The 19,805-nt window shown below is 46.2% G+C and overlaps 1 protein-coding gene across 1 annotated transcript in view; it reads right to left on the reverse strand.

The window, feature by feature from the left end:
- The window catches only part of ELAPOR2 (endosome-lysosome associated apoptosis and autophagy regulator family member 2), a 111,880-nt gene that overhangs the window by 20,037 nt on the left and 72,038 nt on the right, over positions 1-19,805 (reverse strand). The window contains exons 11-13 of the mRNA XM_083183090.1: positions 17,421-17,511; positions 16,501-16,603; positions 326-463 (exon numbers count right to left, since the gene is read on the reverse strand). Of these exons, the coding sequence (XP_083039216.1) occupies positions 326-463; positions 16,501-16,603; positions 17,421-17,511 (332 nt within the window). The remainder of the gene's footprint in view (positions 1-325; positions 464-16,500; positions 16,604-17,420; positions 17,512-19,805) is intronic.

Below are 19,805 nucleotides of genomic sequence, written 5' to 3' on the forward strand. Positions count from 1 at the left end.
GAGTGTATGGTTATTCATTAGGGCCAGCCAATGCGCCCTGCTCACCTCCCACATCTTATGTTCCTCCACTCTTCTGCCTCAGCTCCTTCTTAGTTGTCGTCCCCTTGGACCCACTTGTGCCCCACTTGTGGCAACCCCCCCCCCCCCACACACACACACACACACACACACGGCTCCCTCGACACACCTCCCAATTTTTTTTCTGAAAATGTAACCTGTAAAGTCTCATTGCAAATGCTTATAAGCCTGGTAAAGCTCTATATGAGAGTAATCCTCAACTGGTAAAACAACTTATGTAAGATACTGCTATTGCTAATATACTTACATCTTGGGCTTGATTGGTTCTCTGGAATGCCCAGGTGAACATGTAAGTAGCATTTTTTGATATGATGTGGGTATACGACTGTTTTTCTCGGTTTCCTCCCCATGACTCTACCACACTTGTAGTCTTTCTGTTAACATCCTATAGAAGATAATGTATTAGCACTATAAATAATATTATACATTTGCCCAGTTTAGTTTGCAGCTGTTTACACAATGACTACTACCTCCAGGCATGAAGAGTAGATTTGCAGAACATATCTGAACTGTACTGGTAAATAAAACACAGTAATACATTTGTAATTGTAAATTACATTTTAAAAATAAGAAAACCCAATACAAGATTTCTTTCTGAAGCTCTTTGTGTCCATAAGGACAGGTTACTGAGCTTACCATGATGAGAAATAGAGTATGGACAAGTGGGCCATAATAAAAAGATGAGCATTTTACTGCTATTACAAGCACACTTTGTCCCATATGTTAGCTATAATACTTGGTTCAAATGGACCTTCAGATATGGATGGATGCGCTGCAGACTAAAATGCGGTAAAACATCAGAAAACTGTTGTTTTTGAAGGTTTGCCACAATCCCTCTGTGTATCAAGCTTGTACCTAGCAACATCATCTATAGATAGCACTGACTATAGAAGCATATGGGCTTCTTATGGCATAAATTCCTGGAAACTTGTACGTGTACAGGCCAACATCTGTGGGGGTGCAATAGGACTTAAACGCAGAAGTCCTCATATCGCAAGGGACAGCTCTTATTGGAAGAGTTATTTGCTATTATTCTTGCATACGGCATTAATAAACGAGCTATGCATGCGATAAGGGGCGGAATGCACTGTATGTAGAGATTATGCAACAAGAGTAATCTCACCTCAATAGTCTCTTAGATTAATTAAAATCACTATCTACTTGTGTCATTTATACATATAATAAACTCTACAGGTTGTGGGGGAGATTCTCTAAGAATCTTCGCCGCCCATCGCATATTTAATTATCGCATATGCTGTAACATATGCGATAATTAAGGCAAAGGACAGCTCTTGCGTTAAGAGCTGTCCTTTGCGGTGAGAGTCGCCGGGTCCCAGCAGGTCCCGGCGGCTCTCCCCTCCCTCCCACACCCGGCGCTGCTGCTGCTGCTGCGCCGGGCTCTCCTCCTCTCTGCACACGGAAGAGGATCAGTGCTGGGAGGAGGTCACAGGTCCGGGCAGCACTGCGCTGTGCTGCCCGGACACAGGTGAGGGGGGAGGGGGCGATGCGGGGGGTCGGCGCGGGGCGGCGGAGGGTTGCAATAGAAGCCCATTGGCTTCTATGGGGCATCGCCAGATTTTTCTGGCGATGCCCCCCGCCGCGGTAACCCGGCGGGGGATGCTTACAGCATCCCAAAATGCGGTAAAAACCCCGATAACGGGGTTTTTACCGCATTTTTAGCTTAGAGAATCCCCCCCTGTATCTGTACCTGTAAGATTTTTTTTATGAGAAATATATGCTGTTTATGAACTATGGAGACGGGGGGAAAAAATCTGAGTTTTTGTGTTTATGTCTGTTCCTTTCCACCATCAACACAAAAACTACTGCATGAATCTGGATTGACTGTATAGCTTAATGACATAGAAGAAAGATATTTATGTGTTATCTCCATGTGACATCAGGGAGAGGAGCAAAAACATGAAAAACCAGATGCTTTACACCAGGCGCGTTAGTTCCGCTGAGTATTTACAGACATGAATGCGAGTAAAGCTGCAGGAAAACGTTTGTTACTCATAGTTATCATCTTAATTAAGGTAAGAGACAGACCATGGAAAACCATTCTAGAGATACATTCAGCACAGGGAAAGTTTTGTTTATGGGAATGAAATGCACTAACAAAGAGCAACAAAATGAATATTATTTTTTAATTGTGGTGGTTTAACCAATTAAGAAAAAACTAAAATTGCTTTTGAGGTATATGGAAGTCGAGTTACACACACGCCATTTTAGGATAGTATGGCCGCCATTTTGGTTCGCAGAGTTGCGCAAATAAAGTTTCCATACCCGAGTATGTGTGACAAAGTGGACCAGAAGAGTAGCCATACTATCACACATAAATTCATAAATACATACTGACACTAAGTAAAATATAGTTAAAGGTTTAGAACGCCACACATAGCTTAGTTAGCCCTGCATACATCTGTCTGTATCATGTTTAGTACCGTTCCGTTCCGTTCATTGTGCGAAGTATTCCGGTCATTGCGAATATTCCGCAATATACACGGCTCGACAGTTATGGACATATTCCATATTCCAGGGACAGTTTCTGTTGAAAGTATGTAACAAAGGAATCTAGATGAAACCGGTTCTTATCACTGCTGACGCCGAAACCACCAAACAAAGGACTCTTAAAGTTCACTCCCCTGGACCTAGCCAAACCAGGTGTATCATCTTACCTCCCAATCACAGCTGACCTGACATTCGACCTCTGACCAATGAGAACGGCCTTTGACCTCCCCTTTCTGACCCTATAAGATAGGCGACCCAAAGCAGCCAAAGTCTCTTCGGCACATCTACCTTTCCCTGACTGTCCACCGGGCTATAGTTCATTCCTGAACGATAGCGAGCTCTGACCGGACTACACTTCGCATATTTGATGAGAACGGTAACGGTTGCATTAACGGTATTTATTCTTATTGTATTGATTGGCTGATTGTGTCTTGTATCTGTTTTCTTTCCCCTTAGCAGAGTCTGTTTAGTATTCATTGTTAGTATATTGTATTACTTGTTATACCTGTTTATTCTTATTTCTGTAACCCCCTTTTGTCCATTAGGGACTTAAATACAACCTTTTTACGGAGTTCTTATCTCCTTATTTCTATACAGTGGTCGTGTCTGTTTATTCGCATAATAGCGATAAGGTATATTACGGACACTGTCCTTTAAGGTATATTCGCAGATTAGAGACAAAGTACTGCGAAGGAATCTCTGATTAAGGTATTGGTTCTTGGTGTACATAATACAATAAAAGGTACGCTACGCTGCGCTACGCTTTGTTCGCACGTAGTTAGGTATAAAGGGTACGTTGGTTGCGGACTTATTACGTAACCAACACTTTTCACTTATTGTCACTCTGGTCATATTTAATCGCCATTAACAATTGAGGGCTCGTCCGTCCGCTCCACAGTCCAGAACTCAGTACCAGGCGTGCGGCTCGACCTATACCAGCAAAAGGGTGGAAGTATTTATTTGTTTCCATTGCTGGATAGGCCGAGTCCGCGGCGGTGCGGGGTTCGGGAAGTGCTAGCGCTGAACCCGGAGTACAATAAGTGAAAGCCACGTGTTTTAAAGCATATCATACCTAAGTGTTTAGTAAACTGTACTTCTGCCTGCCACAAGTAGTTTAACGGGGTATAGTGTCTTGGGCTGCTTGTTTATTATAGTATATGTACCACGTGCGATAAGGTTCGCACACGTGGAGTCTGTGTTTATTATAGTACATAGAGGATCCCCTCTGTGCAAAACTATAACTTTTATTGTTAGTTACTGCAAAACCAGAGACTCCGCCACGTGGCGACAAGCCCTGGGCCTTTTTGCAGTAACGTAAAGCGTCTATTGTGTATTACGCAAGGTGCGCGCGCACGTGCCCATATCGGGAAATTTTCGCATCTTTGTACGTGATTTACGGATTAAGTGCGGGATTTATTTCGCATCTTGATACGTAACTTTCGGACGGAGTTAAGGGATTTATTCCACATTTAGGCGCAATTACTGCGTATAGCGAAACCCGAGTGCAACCTTGCAAATACACTATAGAACACGTGGGTGGCCGATTCACTGGCGGCCTGTGAACAGCGCATGTACACACGTGGCTGTTCATTGGTACTGCACATGCAGCACACATAGGAACTCAAAGGTGAACAGTATTGAACCACTAGCTTTATTTAAAACAGTATAGTAATATACTGTGGATGGGGCGGTGATTTAATAAAGAGAAAATAAGTTTTTTTTCTTTTGTTCATTTTCTCATAAGCAAGCAACTCAAGCATTATTTTAATAGATTCCTATAGCGTATTATAAGGGATTTATACCTGCATAAGTATCTAGTGAAAAGCTACCAGCCTGGGAAGATTTTCTGTACAGAAATATTTCAAATATATGCATAAGACCAAGGTGTAACCAGCGCCCAGTGTGAAAAATAACTGAGGCGAACGGGTGTGTGACGACACGACTCAAGCGCAGTGTAGTCCAGTGTAGGACAGTCCAGGTAGGACAGGGTTCACGTGACGACGTGCCCATAGGAACTGCCCCTTCAGTGGAATTGATTCCGCTAGGAGGGTACAAGAAGATACATCGGAACGCACTTGTTTCCGATTAGCTACTTTAGAAATCCAATTTTTGGGGGTATAGGAAAACAAGTTTGTTATACCCTGGAAAAATTGTGCCGCACCAAGCAAGTTGGCTAGAAGTTCGCTGCTAGTTGAAAGACTTGGTGATTGAGTATCGTACCTCGTATCCTTCGCACCTGCTTGACTGTGGGATGTTCTAGGAAGCTGTAGAAGTGAGTGTTTGGGGAGCTCTCAGATAAGTAATAACCCACCGATATCTATTAAGCTGTGAACGTTTATTCCTGTAATTATGGGTAATAACGGGTCACGCTGTGATAACGTGCATGTTAGGGAGGAAGCAAGCCGGCCAAAAGGATCGGCTGCTTTTATTATGTGCAGGAAGCACGGTGAACTCGCAGTTGTTTACCAAAATAAATGGAGAAAAATGACACAAGGCAGCAAGTTAGAATTTCCCAGTGTTGGTAGCTTCGATCCGGAAATCTTATCGGCAGTAAAAGATGAAATATGCCTACTCTCCAGTCGTAAGGAGAGAGTGAAGCATATAGATATTCTTAAATTGTGGCAGAAGGAAGGACAGGAACAATGGGGAAGCAGAGGTCTGGCAATACCAGACGCAATCAGCCACAATATAAATGCAACCGCTGCCACAATAGAATCAGCTCCCCCACCCCCATATGTGCCGAAGGGGATAATGACTCATAAGAAAGGTATAAGTAATAATGTATCCGTTGCTAACCTGTACCCTGTCTTATCCCCTTACAAGGAAACCCGAGAGGAAAACGAGCAGCTGTTGGCACTGGCCGTCTCTCATGCAATTAATATGATTGAGGGAAAAGCTCAACCCGCTGTTGAGGCCCCAGCACAGGAGGAGGAGACGGCTGATGCCAACAGCATAGTATTGGACTCAGGTAATGATGTACCACACAGCACAGACACAAATGACTCCCAAGCAGGTCCCAGTAATGCGAATGTGGTACAAACATATCCTATGCGCACACTGGAGGTTCCCTATGGTAAGGCAGACAGAGAGGGTGTGATACCCACCAGAAAGATGACCATGCTAAACCCATGGACACGGTTAGAGCTGCGGTCCATCATTACAGATTTCCCTGACCCAAGGAAAGATCTGGCATTGTGCCGGAAATTTGTAAGGGATCTAGGAAACTCTGATGAGCCCACCAACAAGGATTGGAGAATCATGTTGAGGGCCTGTCTCCCCACTCACATTGACATCCCGAAATTCATTCAGGATAGTGGATTGAAAGTGGACAAGGAGATAAATGATGAGATCAACCAGGAGAATATACGCCTGATTAACTTACAGTTGGGAGTGTATTTTCCTGCAGCAGTAGAATATAGCAAGATTTTCACCATCAAACAGAAAGATGGCGAAACTGCTGCTGATTATTTTACAAAAGCCTTACTGGAGGTATCAAAGTACACTGGTGTCTCCGAGCCTAAGGACGACCCCCACCTGAGGGAGATGATTGTCTCTGTGCTGGTGGAAGGGCTTAGGGAAAACCTGAGAGCCAGAGTCCAAACTTCTTTTCCAAATTGGCGTGGAATGACAGTGGATGCCCTACGGGAATCTGCTGTGGACCACGACCGCAACATTAAGAAGCACAGGGAACTGCAAACTGACAAACTGATGATGGTTAGCATCCAAGCCCTTACTAATGCCCCAAACAAAGCTGCATACCAACGAAACACCAGGGACACAGGTAGAAAACCAATTATCTGTTACAACTGCAATGGGGAAGGTCACTACTCAGCTCATTGTAGGTTAGGAAACCCCAGGAATTATCAGACACATAAGCGAGAATGGGAATCTCACAAAGGTGAGACACGGAGATACCCAGCCCCTAGACAATGGGAGGAGACAGACAGGTCACGCAACATGCCTCCTCCCCATCTGATGGCTGACACTGTGCTAAGGGCAACCCAGGTCAGACAATAGGAAACAGGTCATACCTGTATCCTACAGCCAGTTAGATTAACTCAACACCTTAGAGAGGAACCTCAGGTGAAGGTTGATATAGCTGGAGTAAGGCAAACCTTTTTGGTTGATACAGGGGCGGCCAGATCTGTTCTCAACACTCCTCTTCACTTGGGTTTCACAAACCAATCAGTAGCGGCAATTGGGGTAACAGGAAAAATACAACATTACCCACTGACGAAACCAGCGGAGGTTACAATCGGGCCTCTGCATACCAAACACTCTTTTCTGTTGGCTGCAGCAGCCCCGACTAACCTCCTAGGTAGAGATTTACTATGTAAAATGGGATGTGTCATCTATTGCACTCCCGATGAGGTATTCCTAGACACTCCTAAAAATCTTACACAAGAAGTGCAAGATATGCTGGACAGTCCTCAGAGGCTAATGTTGTATTCCACTGTTGTAGAATCAAATCCATCTAGGGTAGCTGAAATTACAGCACAAATACCGAGTTCCCTTTGGACTAAAGATGGACAGGACGCTGGGCTAATGGCAAATGTAGCTCCAGTAGAAATCCGCTTAAAAGAAGGCAGGATAGCCCCAAAAATACCGCAGTACCCTTTAAAACCTGAAGTTGAGCTAGGAGTATTCCCAGTGATCCAACGATTGCTCCAACAGGAAATCCTAGTTAGAACTTCCAGCACGGCCAATAGTCCCATCTTTCCTGTAAAAAAGAGCGGGGGGAGGGGCAACAGACTAGTGCAGGATTTAAGAGGGGTAAACAAAGTAGTTGAGAGCCAATTCCCCGTAGTGCCAAACCCAGCTGTCATCCTAATGCAAATCCCACCTCACTGTACTCATTTCACAGTCATTGATTTGTGTTCAGCGTTCTTCTCCGTCCCTTTGCACCCTGACAGCCAGTATCTGTTCGCCTTTACTTACAGAGGAGTACAGTATACCTGGACACGACTCCCCCAAGGATTCATAGACAGCCCCAGCATCTTCTCCCAGGCCTTGCATGATTGTTTACAATCCTTTCAACCCATGAGTGGTTCGATACTGATACAATATGTTGATGACTTATTGTTGTGTTCTGAGTCACTGGAGTCATCAGTGGATGACACTAGACAGCTGCTGATGCATCTCTCAGAGACAGGACATAAAGTATCAAAGGATAAGCTGCAATTATGCCAGACCAGGGTTAAGTATCTGGGCCACTGCCTTACCCAAGGGCTGAGACACCTCACCGACGACAGAATCCAAGCGATTCAGAACATGGTACTGCCACAGACCCAGCATCAGATCCGTACGTTCCTAGGCATGTGTGGATACTGTCGCAATTGGATCCCAGGATTCTCTATTCTGGCATTACCACTACAAGAGATGGTTTCCTCAACTAAGCCAGATCGGGTCTCTCATACTGAGGAATCTGAGCTGGCTTTCGAGGAACTAAAGGTGAGCCTAACAAAGGCCCCAGCACTGGGAATGCCAGATTATGGGAAACCCTTTGAACTGTACGGAACTGAATCAGGTGGGTGTGCGGCAGGAGTACTTGTACAAAAACATGGTGATGCCAACCGACCAATAGCGTACTACAGTGGCCAGCTGGACACAGTAGCACGCTCACTCCCAACTTGCTTACGAAGTGTGGCTGCAATAGCACAACTAGTAAGTAAGAGTGAGGACGTAGTGTTGGGACACGATTTAACTGTTCATGCTCCCCATGCTGTCTCTGCCCTCCTAAATTCTGCCCAAACACGTCATGTGTCCTCAGCACGGTTCACTAAGTGGGAACTGGCGCTGATGGCCCCAGTAAATATTACCATCAAAAGATGCAACACACTAAACCCAGCCACATTCCTTCCTCATGTGCCCTCCAAGGCACAAAGGGTGGAGGGTGATGGGAATGTTGCTGAATATGGTAAAGCAGAGTTTAGTGAGGGTGAGGACAAACATGATTGCATGACCTACCTGAATCAGACCTTCACAGCACGTCCTGACATAAGCGACAGCCCATTAAGTGAGGTAGACATAACCTTATTCACAGATGGTAGCTGTCATAGACAGACGGACACGGGAGAGCTGTGCACAGGCTACGCAGTAGTAGATGGAGAAGGTATTGTGGAAGCTGAACCCTTGGGACCACCTCACTCAGCACAAGTAGCGGAACTGGTGGCACTGACCAGAGCATGTGAACTGGCCCAACGAAAATCAGTCAACATATATACCGACTCCAGATATGCTTTCGGAGTAGTCCATGATTTTGGAGCCCTATGGCGCCTCCGAAATTTCATGACGGCGGCTGGCACACCAGTGGCGCATGCGACATATATTAGGAGACTTCTGGGAGCTATTCAGCTTCCAGACAGAGTGGCTGTTATCAAGTGCAAAGCTCACACATCAGAGAAGGACCCGGTGTCACTTGGTAACAGCCGCGCTGATGAGGCAGCGAAAAGGGCCGCATGCCCTGTAAATATTTTCACCCATCCTACCAACCTTTGTACACTGAACATGGTATCCACATCCAAACTGATAGACATGCAGAATTTGTGTTCCCCACAGGAAAGAGCAGTATGGAAGTCGAAGGGATGTGGCCAAGAGTCTACCGGACTTTGGAGAGATGGACACGGGAAACCAGTGGCCCCCAGAGCATACCTTCCTAGTCTAGCCGAGGCGGCCCATGGGCTGACACATCTTGGGAAGGAAGGTATGTGCAAGCTGGTAAAAGCCTACTGGTGTGCACCAGGGTTCGCTTCTCAAGCAGGTAGAGTGGCAATGTCATGCCTCACCTGTTTGAGGAAGAACGTTGGAAAAGCCATCCCAACAGAGCCATCCCACATCCCTCCTACAGAAGGCCCTTTCCAGGTAATACAAATCGACTTCATACAGTTACCACCCTGTAGAAATTTGAAATATGTATTAGTTTGTGTTGACATGTTTTCCAGCTGGGTGGAGGCTTTCCCCGCTGCCTCCAACACTGCTACCTTTACAGCAAAGAAAATATGTCAGGAGTTTGTCTGTAGGTTGTTTGATAGACCGTTGGGAAGGACCGTACCAAGTTTTGTTGACCAGCACTACATCAATTAAAGTCGCAGAGAGAGAGACTTGGATACATTCGTCCCACTGCAAGAAAGCCAGTAACCCAGAATCCCAGTGTGCAGAGAGCGAAAGAGAAGAAGTGTCGCTAGAAGCATTGTTTCGGGAACACTGAGAAGCAGCCAAGGTCGAGCAACCTGAGCGAACAAAGGTCCAAGAGCAGAGAAAAATAAAAGTCCCCTGGTAGAGATGATGGAAGGACTCCAAGCAACAGGTTCACAGTTATGCATATATTTCTTTGTTTTCTTTCTGTGTTCTTTTCTTCATCCCAAGATACTCGGTGGCTGCCACATTCTAGAGCGATCGGAGCGGAGTTCTGACAGTGTAATAATGGACCCAGATATGGGTGAGGTAGAATCCCTAAACCAGCTTGAAACTTTGCCCATGACAGGAGAAGGTAAAAGGTATGAGGGAAACGTAGTTCAAGGGTTATGTGATGAGTTATTGTCTGGTGAGTACTGTGTCTGTAGATATTGTCAACCTAAAATGGAAGAAGAATGCATCCAGCGATGTCAGTCGACAAGTAAGGCAACTACAGGCCGACATCCTTTGAGTGATTACCACTCACTAGTGGGTAAGGTCTTAAACCAAACAGAATGCTGGGTGTGTTCACAAGTGTTACATAAAAGGAGTAGTGTAGGCCTAGTCCCATACCCGCTTAATATTTCAGAGATAAGCGTATTAAATAAGGGGAGGCCATTGGATAAGAGATACCTGTATACCAGGTCCCCTAGTCTTAGATTACACCCATACCAAGTGGATAAATCCCTGGTATGTATGAACTTCTCGAGTTCCAGAGCGATTGGTACTTGGGAAGTGACATGGCATAACCAGACAATAACTTACTCCCAGCGTCCAGATGGAGAGCCTATCGATAAAGAATTGTTGTTAAAAATCCGAACCAGTGGGAGACACTATAAATATGTCTACACGGTGAAGAGAAGTAAAATGATGGCCGGCAGAGTATCAGCCGGCTACTGTAATGTAACCCTACAGCCAGAAATCTGTGAGGAACAAGTCAGGGAACAGGGGACGGGGATGTTCTTATGGATAATGTGTGACAAGATCATGAAATACTCTGTCCCTTATTTTCTCCCTGACGATGTTTATTATATTTGTGGTAGGAGGGCGTACAAATGGCTCTCCATGAACTACGTTGGTATTTGTTATTTAGGCAGAGTGTTACCTGAAGTGATGACCCTCACACATGATGAGATGATGAGCATACACAGAGGTATTTCTCCTCCTTACACTCATACCCATTATGATCAAATCCATAAAAGGGATTTAACAATCAGGAAAGAACCCCTAGCTTCTGAAATGATACACGAGTCATTCGGTATCCAACTTCTCATTGCATTAGATATCACCCATACCGCCAGAGGAGTCATAAATTTTAAATATATACAAGCATTAGCCAGCTTGATAGATAACATCACTGAGATTTATGATGACACCTTTAGATACACTGGGAAGGAGTTGCAAGCATATAAAAGAGAGCTAGTCCAACATCGGATGGTGCTGAACTATCTGACAGCTATGACAGGAGGATATTGTGTCACCCTCTCTACACAGTTTGGGGTGAAGTGTTGTACATATATCACCAACAATACTGAAGACCCAGAAGAAATCATCGATCATCGGATGGATGAGATTCTTCAGCTTAAATGGGAATTTAGAAGGGAACATAATATCAGCCTGGCAGAAATAGGTAACAAAGTTAGTGAATGGACCTCCTGGTTGAATCCAATGCACTGGTTCTCTGGTTTAGGAGAATGGGCGCAAGGGATCATAGCTAGCATAGGAAAACTCCTTCTCTGTATCGGTGGTGCCATCATAGTCTTTGTGCTATTGTTCAAATGTTTAAAGGTGGTGACCCGGGGAAAGACAAAACGTACCGAAATCATGAGTGTAAGAACGAGAGATACAGAGGAAGACCAGGGTTTGGTATATGACCCTAGAATCGAAACCACCTCCCTTTAAAGAAACCATATTTGTGAATGTGTATATGTTGTAACCACCCCTGTTTTTATTTTTGTCCCAAAAATTGTACATTATCCTTCGTGACCCTGAGTAGATTGTTCGATAAATGCGGCCCATCGTTTATCCGTGATCCCGGATCGGCCAAGAGCAGATGGTTTACTCCCCTTATATGTTTAATTCATGGATCCCAATTTCTTTGTTAGGATTATGAATTTCTGTATTATCGTGTGAAATGTTTTGTATTGTAACAGTTTTATATTTACTGTTAAAGGGTGGACTATGGAAGTCGAGTTACACACACGCCATTTTAGGATAGTATGGCCGCCATTTTGGTTCGCAGAGTTGCGCAAATAAAGTTTCCATACCCGAGTATGTGTGACAAAGTGGACCAGAAGAGTAGCCATACTATCACACATAAATTCATAAATACATACTGACACTAAGTAAAATATAGTTAAAGGTTTAGAACGCCACACATAGCTTAGTTAGCCCTGCATACATCTGTCTGTATCATGTTTAGTACCGTTCCGTTCCGTTCATTGTGCGAAGTATTCCGGTCATTGCGAATATTCCGCAATATACACGGCTCGACAGTTATGGACATATTCCATATTCCAGGGACAGTTTCTGTTGAAAGTATGTAACAAAGGAATCTAGATGAAACCGGTTCTTATCACTGCTGACGCCGAAACCACCAAACAAAGGACTCTTAAAGTTCACTCCCCTGGACCTAGCCAAACCAGGTGTATCATCTTACCTCCCAATCACAGCTGACCTGACATTCGACCTCTGACCAATAAGAACGGCCTTTGACCTCCCCTTTCTGACCCTATAAGATAGGCGACCCAGAGCAGCCAAAGTCTCTTCGGCACATCTACCTTTCCCTGACTGTCCACCGGGCTATAGTTCATTCCTGAACGATAGCGAGCTCTGACCGGACTACACTTCGCATATTTGATGAGAACGGTAACGGTTGCATTAACGGTATTTATTCTTATTGTATTGATTGGCTGATTGTGTCTTGTATCTGTTTTCTTTCCCCTTAGCAGAGTCTGTTTAGTATTCATTGTTAGTATATTGTATTACTTGTTATACCTGTTTATTCTTATTTCTGTAACCCCCTTTTGTCCATTAGGGACTTAAATACAACCTTTTTACGGAGTTCTTATCTCCTTATTTCTATACAGTGGTCGTGTCTGTTTATTCGCATAATAGCGATAAGGTATATTACGGACACTGTCCTTTAAGGTATATTCGCAGATTAGAGACAAAGTACTGCGAAGGAATCTCTGATTAAGGTATTGGTTCTTGGTGTACATAATACAATAAAAGGTACGCTACGCTGCGCTACGCTTTGTTCGCACGTAGTTAGGTATAAAGGGTACGTTGGTTGCGGACTTATTACGTAACCAACACTTTTCACTTATTGTCACTCTGGTCATATTTAATCGCCATTAACAGGTAGCAGCAAAACGATTTGAATATGAGAAGTGAAAGGTAGAGTACCAAAAGTTGGCTCCTAAACTAAACTTGAAAAATGTAAAAAATAAAAAAAAAATACAATCAATGCACAGGCATCAATGCTATACTGGCACTGTTCGAACCATTGGCGAGATGTACAGTCTGACTTTCCCAGAGGTGCGGGATACCGGCTTTATCAGACATTTTTTTAATGTGGCAATCATTTACAATGCATGGTTTTGCTTTTGAATGATTGCCGCTTTAAAAAAATCCTAGTTCGGTTGGCATCTCGCACCTCCGGCGAATCGGGACTGTATTACATCCCGATGCGTATCTCTTTATGTCTATTATAACATTTATTAGGTTTAACTCTTGTAGTGTTCATTCTAGCATCTTGTATATTACAAAACCTGTGTCGTTTCCTCTTCCCTGCCTGAGGTGTCGCTCTCTGCTGTGGTGCTTCTAGCACAGTGTGGTCTGTATTTCAGCACTGATATGCGGACCAGGCCTGTGCTACAAGCACCATAGCAGAGAGTGACAGTGAAGAGGAATTGCACAGGTTTAGAAAGAGGCAGGGTGCTAGAATAAACACTACTCCTGTTAAAGCAAGAACAATACATAGTTGCAAACAGGACTTGCACTCTCTTGTAACCAATTTGCTTCTATTTTATGTACAAGAAATAAGACAGAATATGATTTGGTGTTACTGCAGTGACGTGCGGTGAGGTCATTGCCTGGGGAGGCACTGACCTCACCACCACCCCCCCGTCCCCACCCCACCCCCCCCCCCACACACCCCCCACAGGCAGCAGAATCCTGTTACCCGGATGGGGTAGAGAGAGTGTGACGCTTTGTCTGGATGCAGCGATTCCGCTGTGAGATGATCCCAGACCGCACGATCCGGTCACAGCGCAGCACATGTAGCTCCTTCTACCCAACATACATGTGGGGAAAATCCGCGGTTAGGGTAGATGAGAAGTGGCTGCAGCTCAGAACGCGATCACGCTGCCTGTCGGCGGGGACAGAGTTGCTTGTTTTACGTGTGCTACACGTCACTATCGCACGTGGAGTCATAGCGTCTGTTGCATATAATGGAATGGCAAGCAAATCAGCATAAATCTATATGTTGTCTGAAAAACGTGCGCATTTAACAGTAAACTGATGATCATCATGCCATTAGAGCACTGAAGTGACAATGGCAGGGTCTGTTATAATGACAATTACAATCCAGGCGTCAGTTTTCAGATTGTGATTAGCTTTAGAATTAAACACAACCAGAACTGCAGCGTGCGTCCGAAACTATATGATACAAATGAGAAACAGAAACTGTTGTACAACTGTTACTAATGTATTGTTCACCCTGGATACATTAGTGCAGTGGTGGCCAACCCGAGGCTCTTGAGCCTCATGCGGCTCTCCCCCTTGTAAAGTGCGGCTCCTGCTCCCACTGCTGCACGCCGCCCTATGTCCGTCCCAGTCCCCACTGCTCCCGGTTCCCTGAATCTCTTCTCCTTCTGAGGGGAGGAGAGCGCGCATTGCGCATCTCTCCTACCCCTTGCTGTGCATCCTTGTGACTGGGCCGTGGCCAGCAGCCAATCAGGAGCCAGCCAGCAAGCTTTGATTGGTGGACGGACCAGTCACAGGGAAGTGAGGGGGGAAGGAGACGTGCGCTGTGCTTGTGTGCTCTCCTCCCCTTCCCTCGGTGCGGTGACATGACAGGAGTCGTACTGCAGGGGAACGCCAGACTGTTCTCTCCCTGCCCGGAAGCAGCTGCAACAATGGTGAGTGCTGCTGCTGGGAAATTTGCACTGTGGGGGCATAGCAGTTTGTGGCACTGTGGGGGCATAGCAGTTTGTGGCACTGTGGGGGCATACCAGCTTTCTGGCACCGTAGGGGCATACCCGGCACCGTGTGGTGCATACCTGGCACCATGGGGGCATATGTATATATGGCACTGCACTATTGGAGGCATATTTGTATCACACCCACCCAAGGGGTCAAAATAGACTACACCCCTTTTTTTTGGCACATGCGCCTTCGGTGCGCTCATGATGTCGGCTCTTTAGCTTGACTACCGATATTTTTCGGCTCTTTACCTCTGACCGGTTGGCCATCCCTGCATTAGTGGATACAATCTCTAACAAAGTTCTATTCAATGACCACAGCCTATAACTCATATGAGGAACAAAGAGGACTATTTTACATCTGGATAGTAAGGAAGGAGGTTTTAAAGAAAGGGTTTCTCGTGGAAATAATGAATGTACACGATCTTTCACACCCCAATGTATTGGGACTCTCCTCACCTTTATTTAACTGCTCTGGTGCCCTCTGGAGTTCCGTGGTATTTGTCAATTTCAATCAAACAGCTGCACCCAAGGCTTCTCGATGATGGACTTAGCGTGGGGAGGGGGTATTGGTGATGGACCTCCGGTATATGTGACCCCCCCTCCCCTCCCCTCCCCTCCCACCACCCGGCAGACTCAACTGTCCTCGGCGGTGGCGGCGGCCAGTCCTCTCGGCGGGTGAGTGACATCTTCTGCTTTCTCCCTGCAGGCGCCGGCCGAACTCCCCGCTGCCCGCGCTGCTGCATGTGTGATTGGACAGCGGATCCAGCACTGGATCTGCTGGCCCAATCACATCTGGGGGCGTGCGTTTATACTGGTGCCGCTGTCATTGCGGCATCAGTATAAGTGCCGCTTCCCCATTCATTTTCAATGGGCTTTTACAGCCCATTGCTGCGCCCTGCCCCCTGCCCACCCCTACCCGCCCCCCGCTGCCCGGTGTTTTAATGTTAACAGCGGGAGGCACCTCTCCCGCTGCCTCCCACTCTCACATGCAGCAGTGGGAGGCAGCCGGAGAGGTAGAAATGATTAAAATAGTAAAAGAAGATATATAAATATCTTCTTTTTATTATTTTCATCATTGTGACAGGGGAGGCTCTGCCTCCCCTGAATGCACGTCCCTGTGTTACTGGTTACAGCACTGTTTTTACATATCACCTTTGCATCATTTTATAAATGCCACTCTCATTCTCCTGATAAATGCTACTCGTCATTCCTCATAAATATTTACATGAGGAGGACAGGCAGCGCTAATACTGTATGGCTAATATCACTCACACATGACAGCATTGCCAGTTCAGCCACAGATCTATCATAGCCTCCTCGGTGTGCATAATAAAATGAAAAAATATAATTTAAGATAATGCTTTATTCATGAGCTGTAGCTTGCTTTCAAACTGGTGTAGGCTATTGCAAACAGTAATGCGAAAGTGGAAAAGGTCATATGTCATTCTATTGGAAGACAAAATCAGCCACAATGGGTTTCCAGTAATAAACATTTAATACAATCCCCACCATATGAAAGGAAAACACTCACCACCATGAAGTACAGCACACAGTCTGCTGAACAAATGGTTTCAAACACGAAGGTGATCCTACCCAACTCGGCTCCATTTGCTCCCGTCATTGATGTGGGAGGTCTGAAAAATGTAAAGGAAACATGAAAAATATTTACATTTTGCAAGAGTTTATTTTAATTTATTTTTCCATTTTTTTTTTTTCTAGTTCGGCATATATATACCCTAGACTTGCATGATATATCTTCCTGTAAGTGCACACTATATATAATATGTTTTCATGTGCATCATAAATATATACATTAAATATAACAGGAAAGATAGGGCTTTGGGATAAATATAGGCCCTTATTCTGATCGATGCGGTTTTTCCCGCTTGCGTACGGGCCGCCGATGTTTATCTTCTGCGCATGTGCAGAGGTCACTCTGCGCATGTGCAGGCGATTTCGCCGCAAGGATTCTCTATACGCCGCACAGGGGGGCGTAGAGGGGCGTGAGGGGCTACTTCTCCTCATTACCCTATGCATACGCCCCGCGTTTCATGGGCGTTCCCATGCAAACGCGGGGCGTATGCATGGTAATGAGGCCATGACGCGTGGGTACGGGGCGGGCATCTGACATCGCCGGATGTCAGCTGCCCGCCCCCATACAAGATTTCACACGGACAAGTGTCCGTGTGGTCTTGTGTTGCGGGACCTGGTGGAGCGTGCGGCCCTGCATTCGATGTTCGGCGACCATCGAATGCAGGGGCTGCTCCCACCATGGAGGAGGCGTATCCCCGTCCAATTTCATGCGGATCGCCACATATCCGCGTACGGACGGCAGGTGGCGATCCGTATGGAAGGCGGGGATTCGCCTGCACGGTCGGAGCCGCATATGCGGCTCCGGCCGCACCAACCAGAATAAGGGCCATAGAGTCATAATAAAGAAAAGTAACTTACTTAAATCCTGGGATATGCATATTCAGGAGCAGGTAATCATTGTCTGAACCCCCAGACCCACTCTGTACATGATCTCCGGCAACTTCCCAACCTGCAGAAAATATACTTTAATGTAAATTGCACATCTCTACGACAATCTTCTAAGACAAATATTTGTATTATAGTAAAGTTAAAAGTAGGTAAAATATGGAATGGTACTTGTGTATTATCACGGCGCCCCCGATATTAAGTCGCACATCGCATCGCATGCCATACACTGGATGCACACCGATGCGATTTAAAATTGTATAAGCCCCCTATACGATTTTAAATTGTTAAGCACCCTAATGGGTGCTTATAAGCACCCTAATGGGTGCTTGCAATGTTAAATGCATCCCCACGCCACCCCCAGTATGAACGCCAACCCGAAGCGCGGCGAGCGCAGTGAGCCCGCGAGGGGCAGCGGTACGCGTCCTCCGACCTTTTTATACCCCCACTATTCACGTCGGTGTAGAGTTGAATTTATATAGTGTGGCGAGCGCAGCGAGCCCCGCGAGGGGACGCGTATTACTTTACAAGTATTCCGCGGCCCCTCGCGGGGCGCGCTGCGCTCTCGACGCTTCGGGCTCGGTAGCTCGCTGCGCTTGCAACACTATATAAAGTCAACTCCACGCCGACGTGGATAGTGGGGGTATGAAAAGGTCGGAGGACGCGTACCGCCGCCCCTCGCGGGCTCGCTGCGCTCCCCACGTTTCGGGTTCACGTTCATAGTGGGGGTGGCATGGGGGTACATTTAACATTGTAAGCCCCCATTAGGGTGCTTATTCAATTTAAAATCGCATCGCATCGCATTGTATGGCATTGTATGCCATATTCAATGCTATACAATTTTAACATTGTATGACATCGGGGGAAATCTCGTCGCATCGCATACCATCGCATGCCTTATGGTCTGCGATGCGATGGGCGCCGTGATAATACACAAGTACCTATGGAACATAGTAAATTACCATGATCTCCCCGCGGACACATAGGGCAGACAGGAGCGATCTCCGGCGGCTTAAGAAATTGATGGCTTCAGTAGCACCAGTGCATGTGGTTACACGGATACAGTGAGCAGCAGAAGGCTCTTTTACTATCTAAGTCAGTGGTTCCCAACCCTGTCCTGTTGGGGGTACTTGAGGACCAGGGTTGGGAACCACTGATCTAAGTGATAAAAAGGAGAGTGATAAACCACCAGTCAGCGAATCAGCTCCTTTCTGTCATTTTTCAAACCCAGCCTGTAACATGGCAGTTAGAAACTGATGGTTTATTACTCTCCATTTTATCACTTTTTAAGCTTAATACATATGGCCCTAAATACTGTCTGATACCTTAAGCCAGTGCTTCCCAACCCTGGTCCTCAAGTACCCCCAACAGTGCACGTTTTGCAGGTCTCCACACAGAATCAGTGAAATAATTAGCTCCACCTGTGGATCTTTTATAATGTGCCTGAATAATCTGTGCACCTGCTGGGTGACCTGGAAAACGTGTACTGTTGGGGGTACTTGAGGACCAGGGTACCACTGGGAACCACTGCCTTAAGCTGCCCATACACATGCCGATCCTGGCATGCGTTCTGGGCTTAAATAGCATCCATCACATTGCATTGCATGCCTTGTGCTTGCCTTGTGCATGCAATGCGATGCAATGTGATGAAAAGCAAGTACAAAAAGTATGTGCAGCACATACTTTTTGTACTGTGCGATGAGGTGCCGTGGGAGCGCGCACCTCAAAGCACACATCGCACCGCCGAGATTGCAGCGTGTATGGGCGGCATAAAGCTGATACTAACTGGCTGAAATTTTGCTACACAAACATTTGAATTGCTTCAACTCTGAAAATCTATTTTGACAGAGACTTCATGTGACAGAAACTACAAACATACTATCAGGGGCGGGCTGGGCCGGGGGGCAGGGTGCCATGTGCCCCCCCGGGCCGCTCTGTCACATACTGCCGCGGAGGGGCCGCCAGGTGGTCAAGCACCAGCTATTGCTCACCCCCTCTTTCTGTATACGGCGCCGGCCGCGGCCTTCAATACATGGCCGCGGCTACCAGAACATGGCCGCCATCCTCCTGCTTGAGGACATGTCCGGCGTTATTAGGGGAGGGCCGAGTAACATGATGCCGTCGCCTACCCATGCGTCTGACGGTGACCTGACATGGAGGAAGAGCTGGCGGGCGGAGGATGTGGCTGCGGCACAGAAAGCAGGGCAGAGAGGCAGGAGCCATAGCAGTGCGGTTCAGACCTGGAGACTGGAAAATTTGCGGTGAGATTGGTGTCCTGCCATTATTATGCAGGGGGAGCAGCCTGTGGTGACCTGTTATTATTATATAGGAGCAGCCTGTAGTGTCCTGTTATTATTA

The sequence above is a fragment of the Crinia signifera genome, chromosome 4, assembly GCF_055691185.1.
Source record: "Crinia signifera chromosome 4, ASM5569118v1, whole genome shotgun sequence".
In the NCBI taxonomy this organism is placed as follows: Eukaryota; Metazoa; Chordata; class Amphibia; order Anura; family Myobatrachidae; genus Crinia; species Crinia signifera.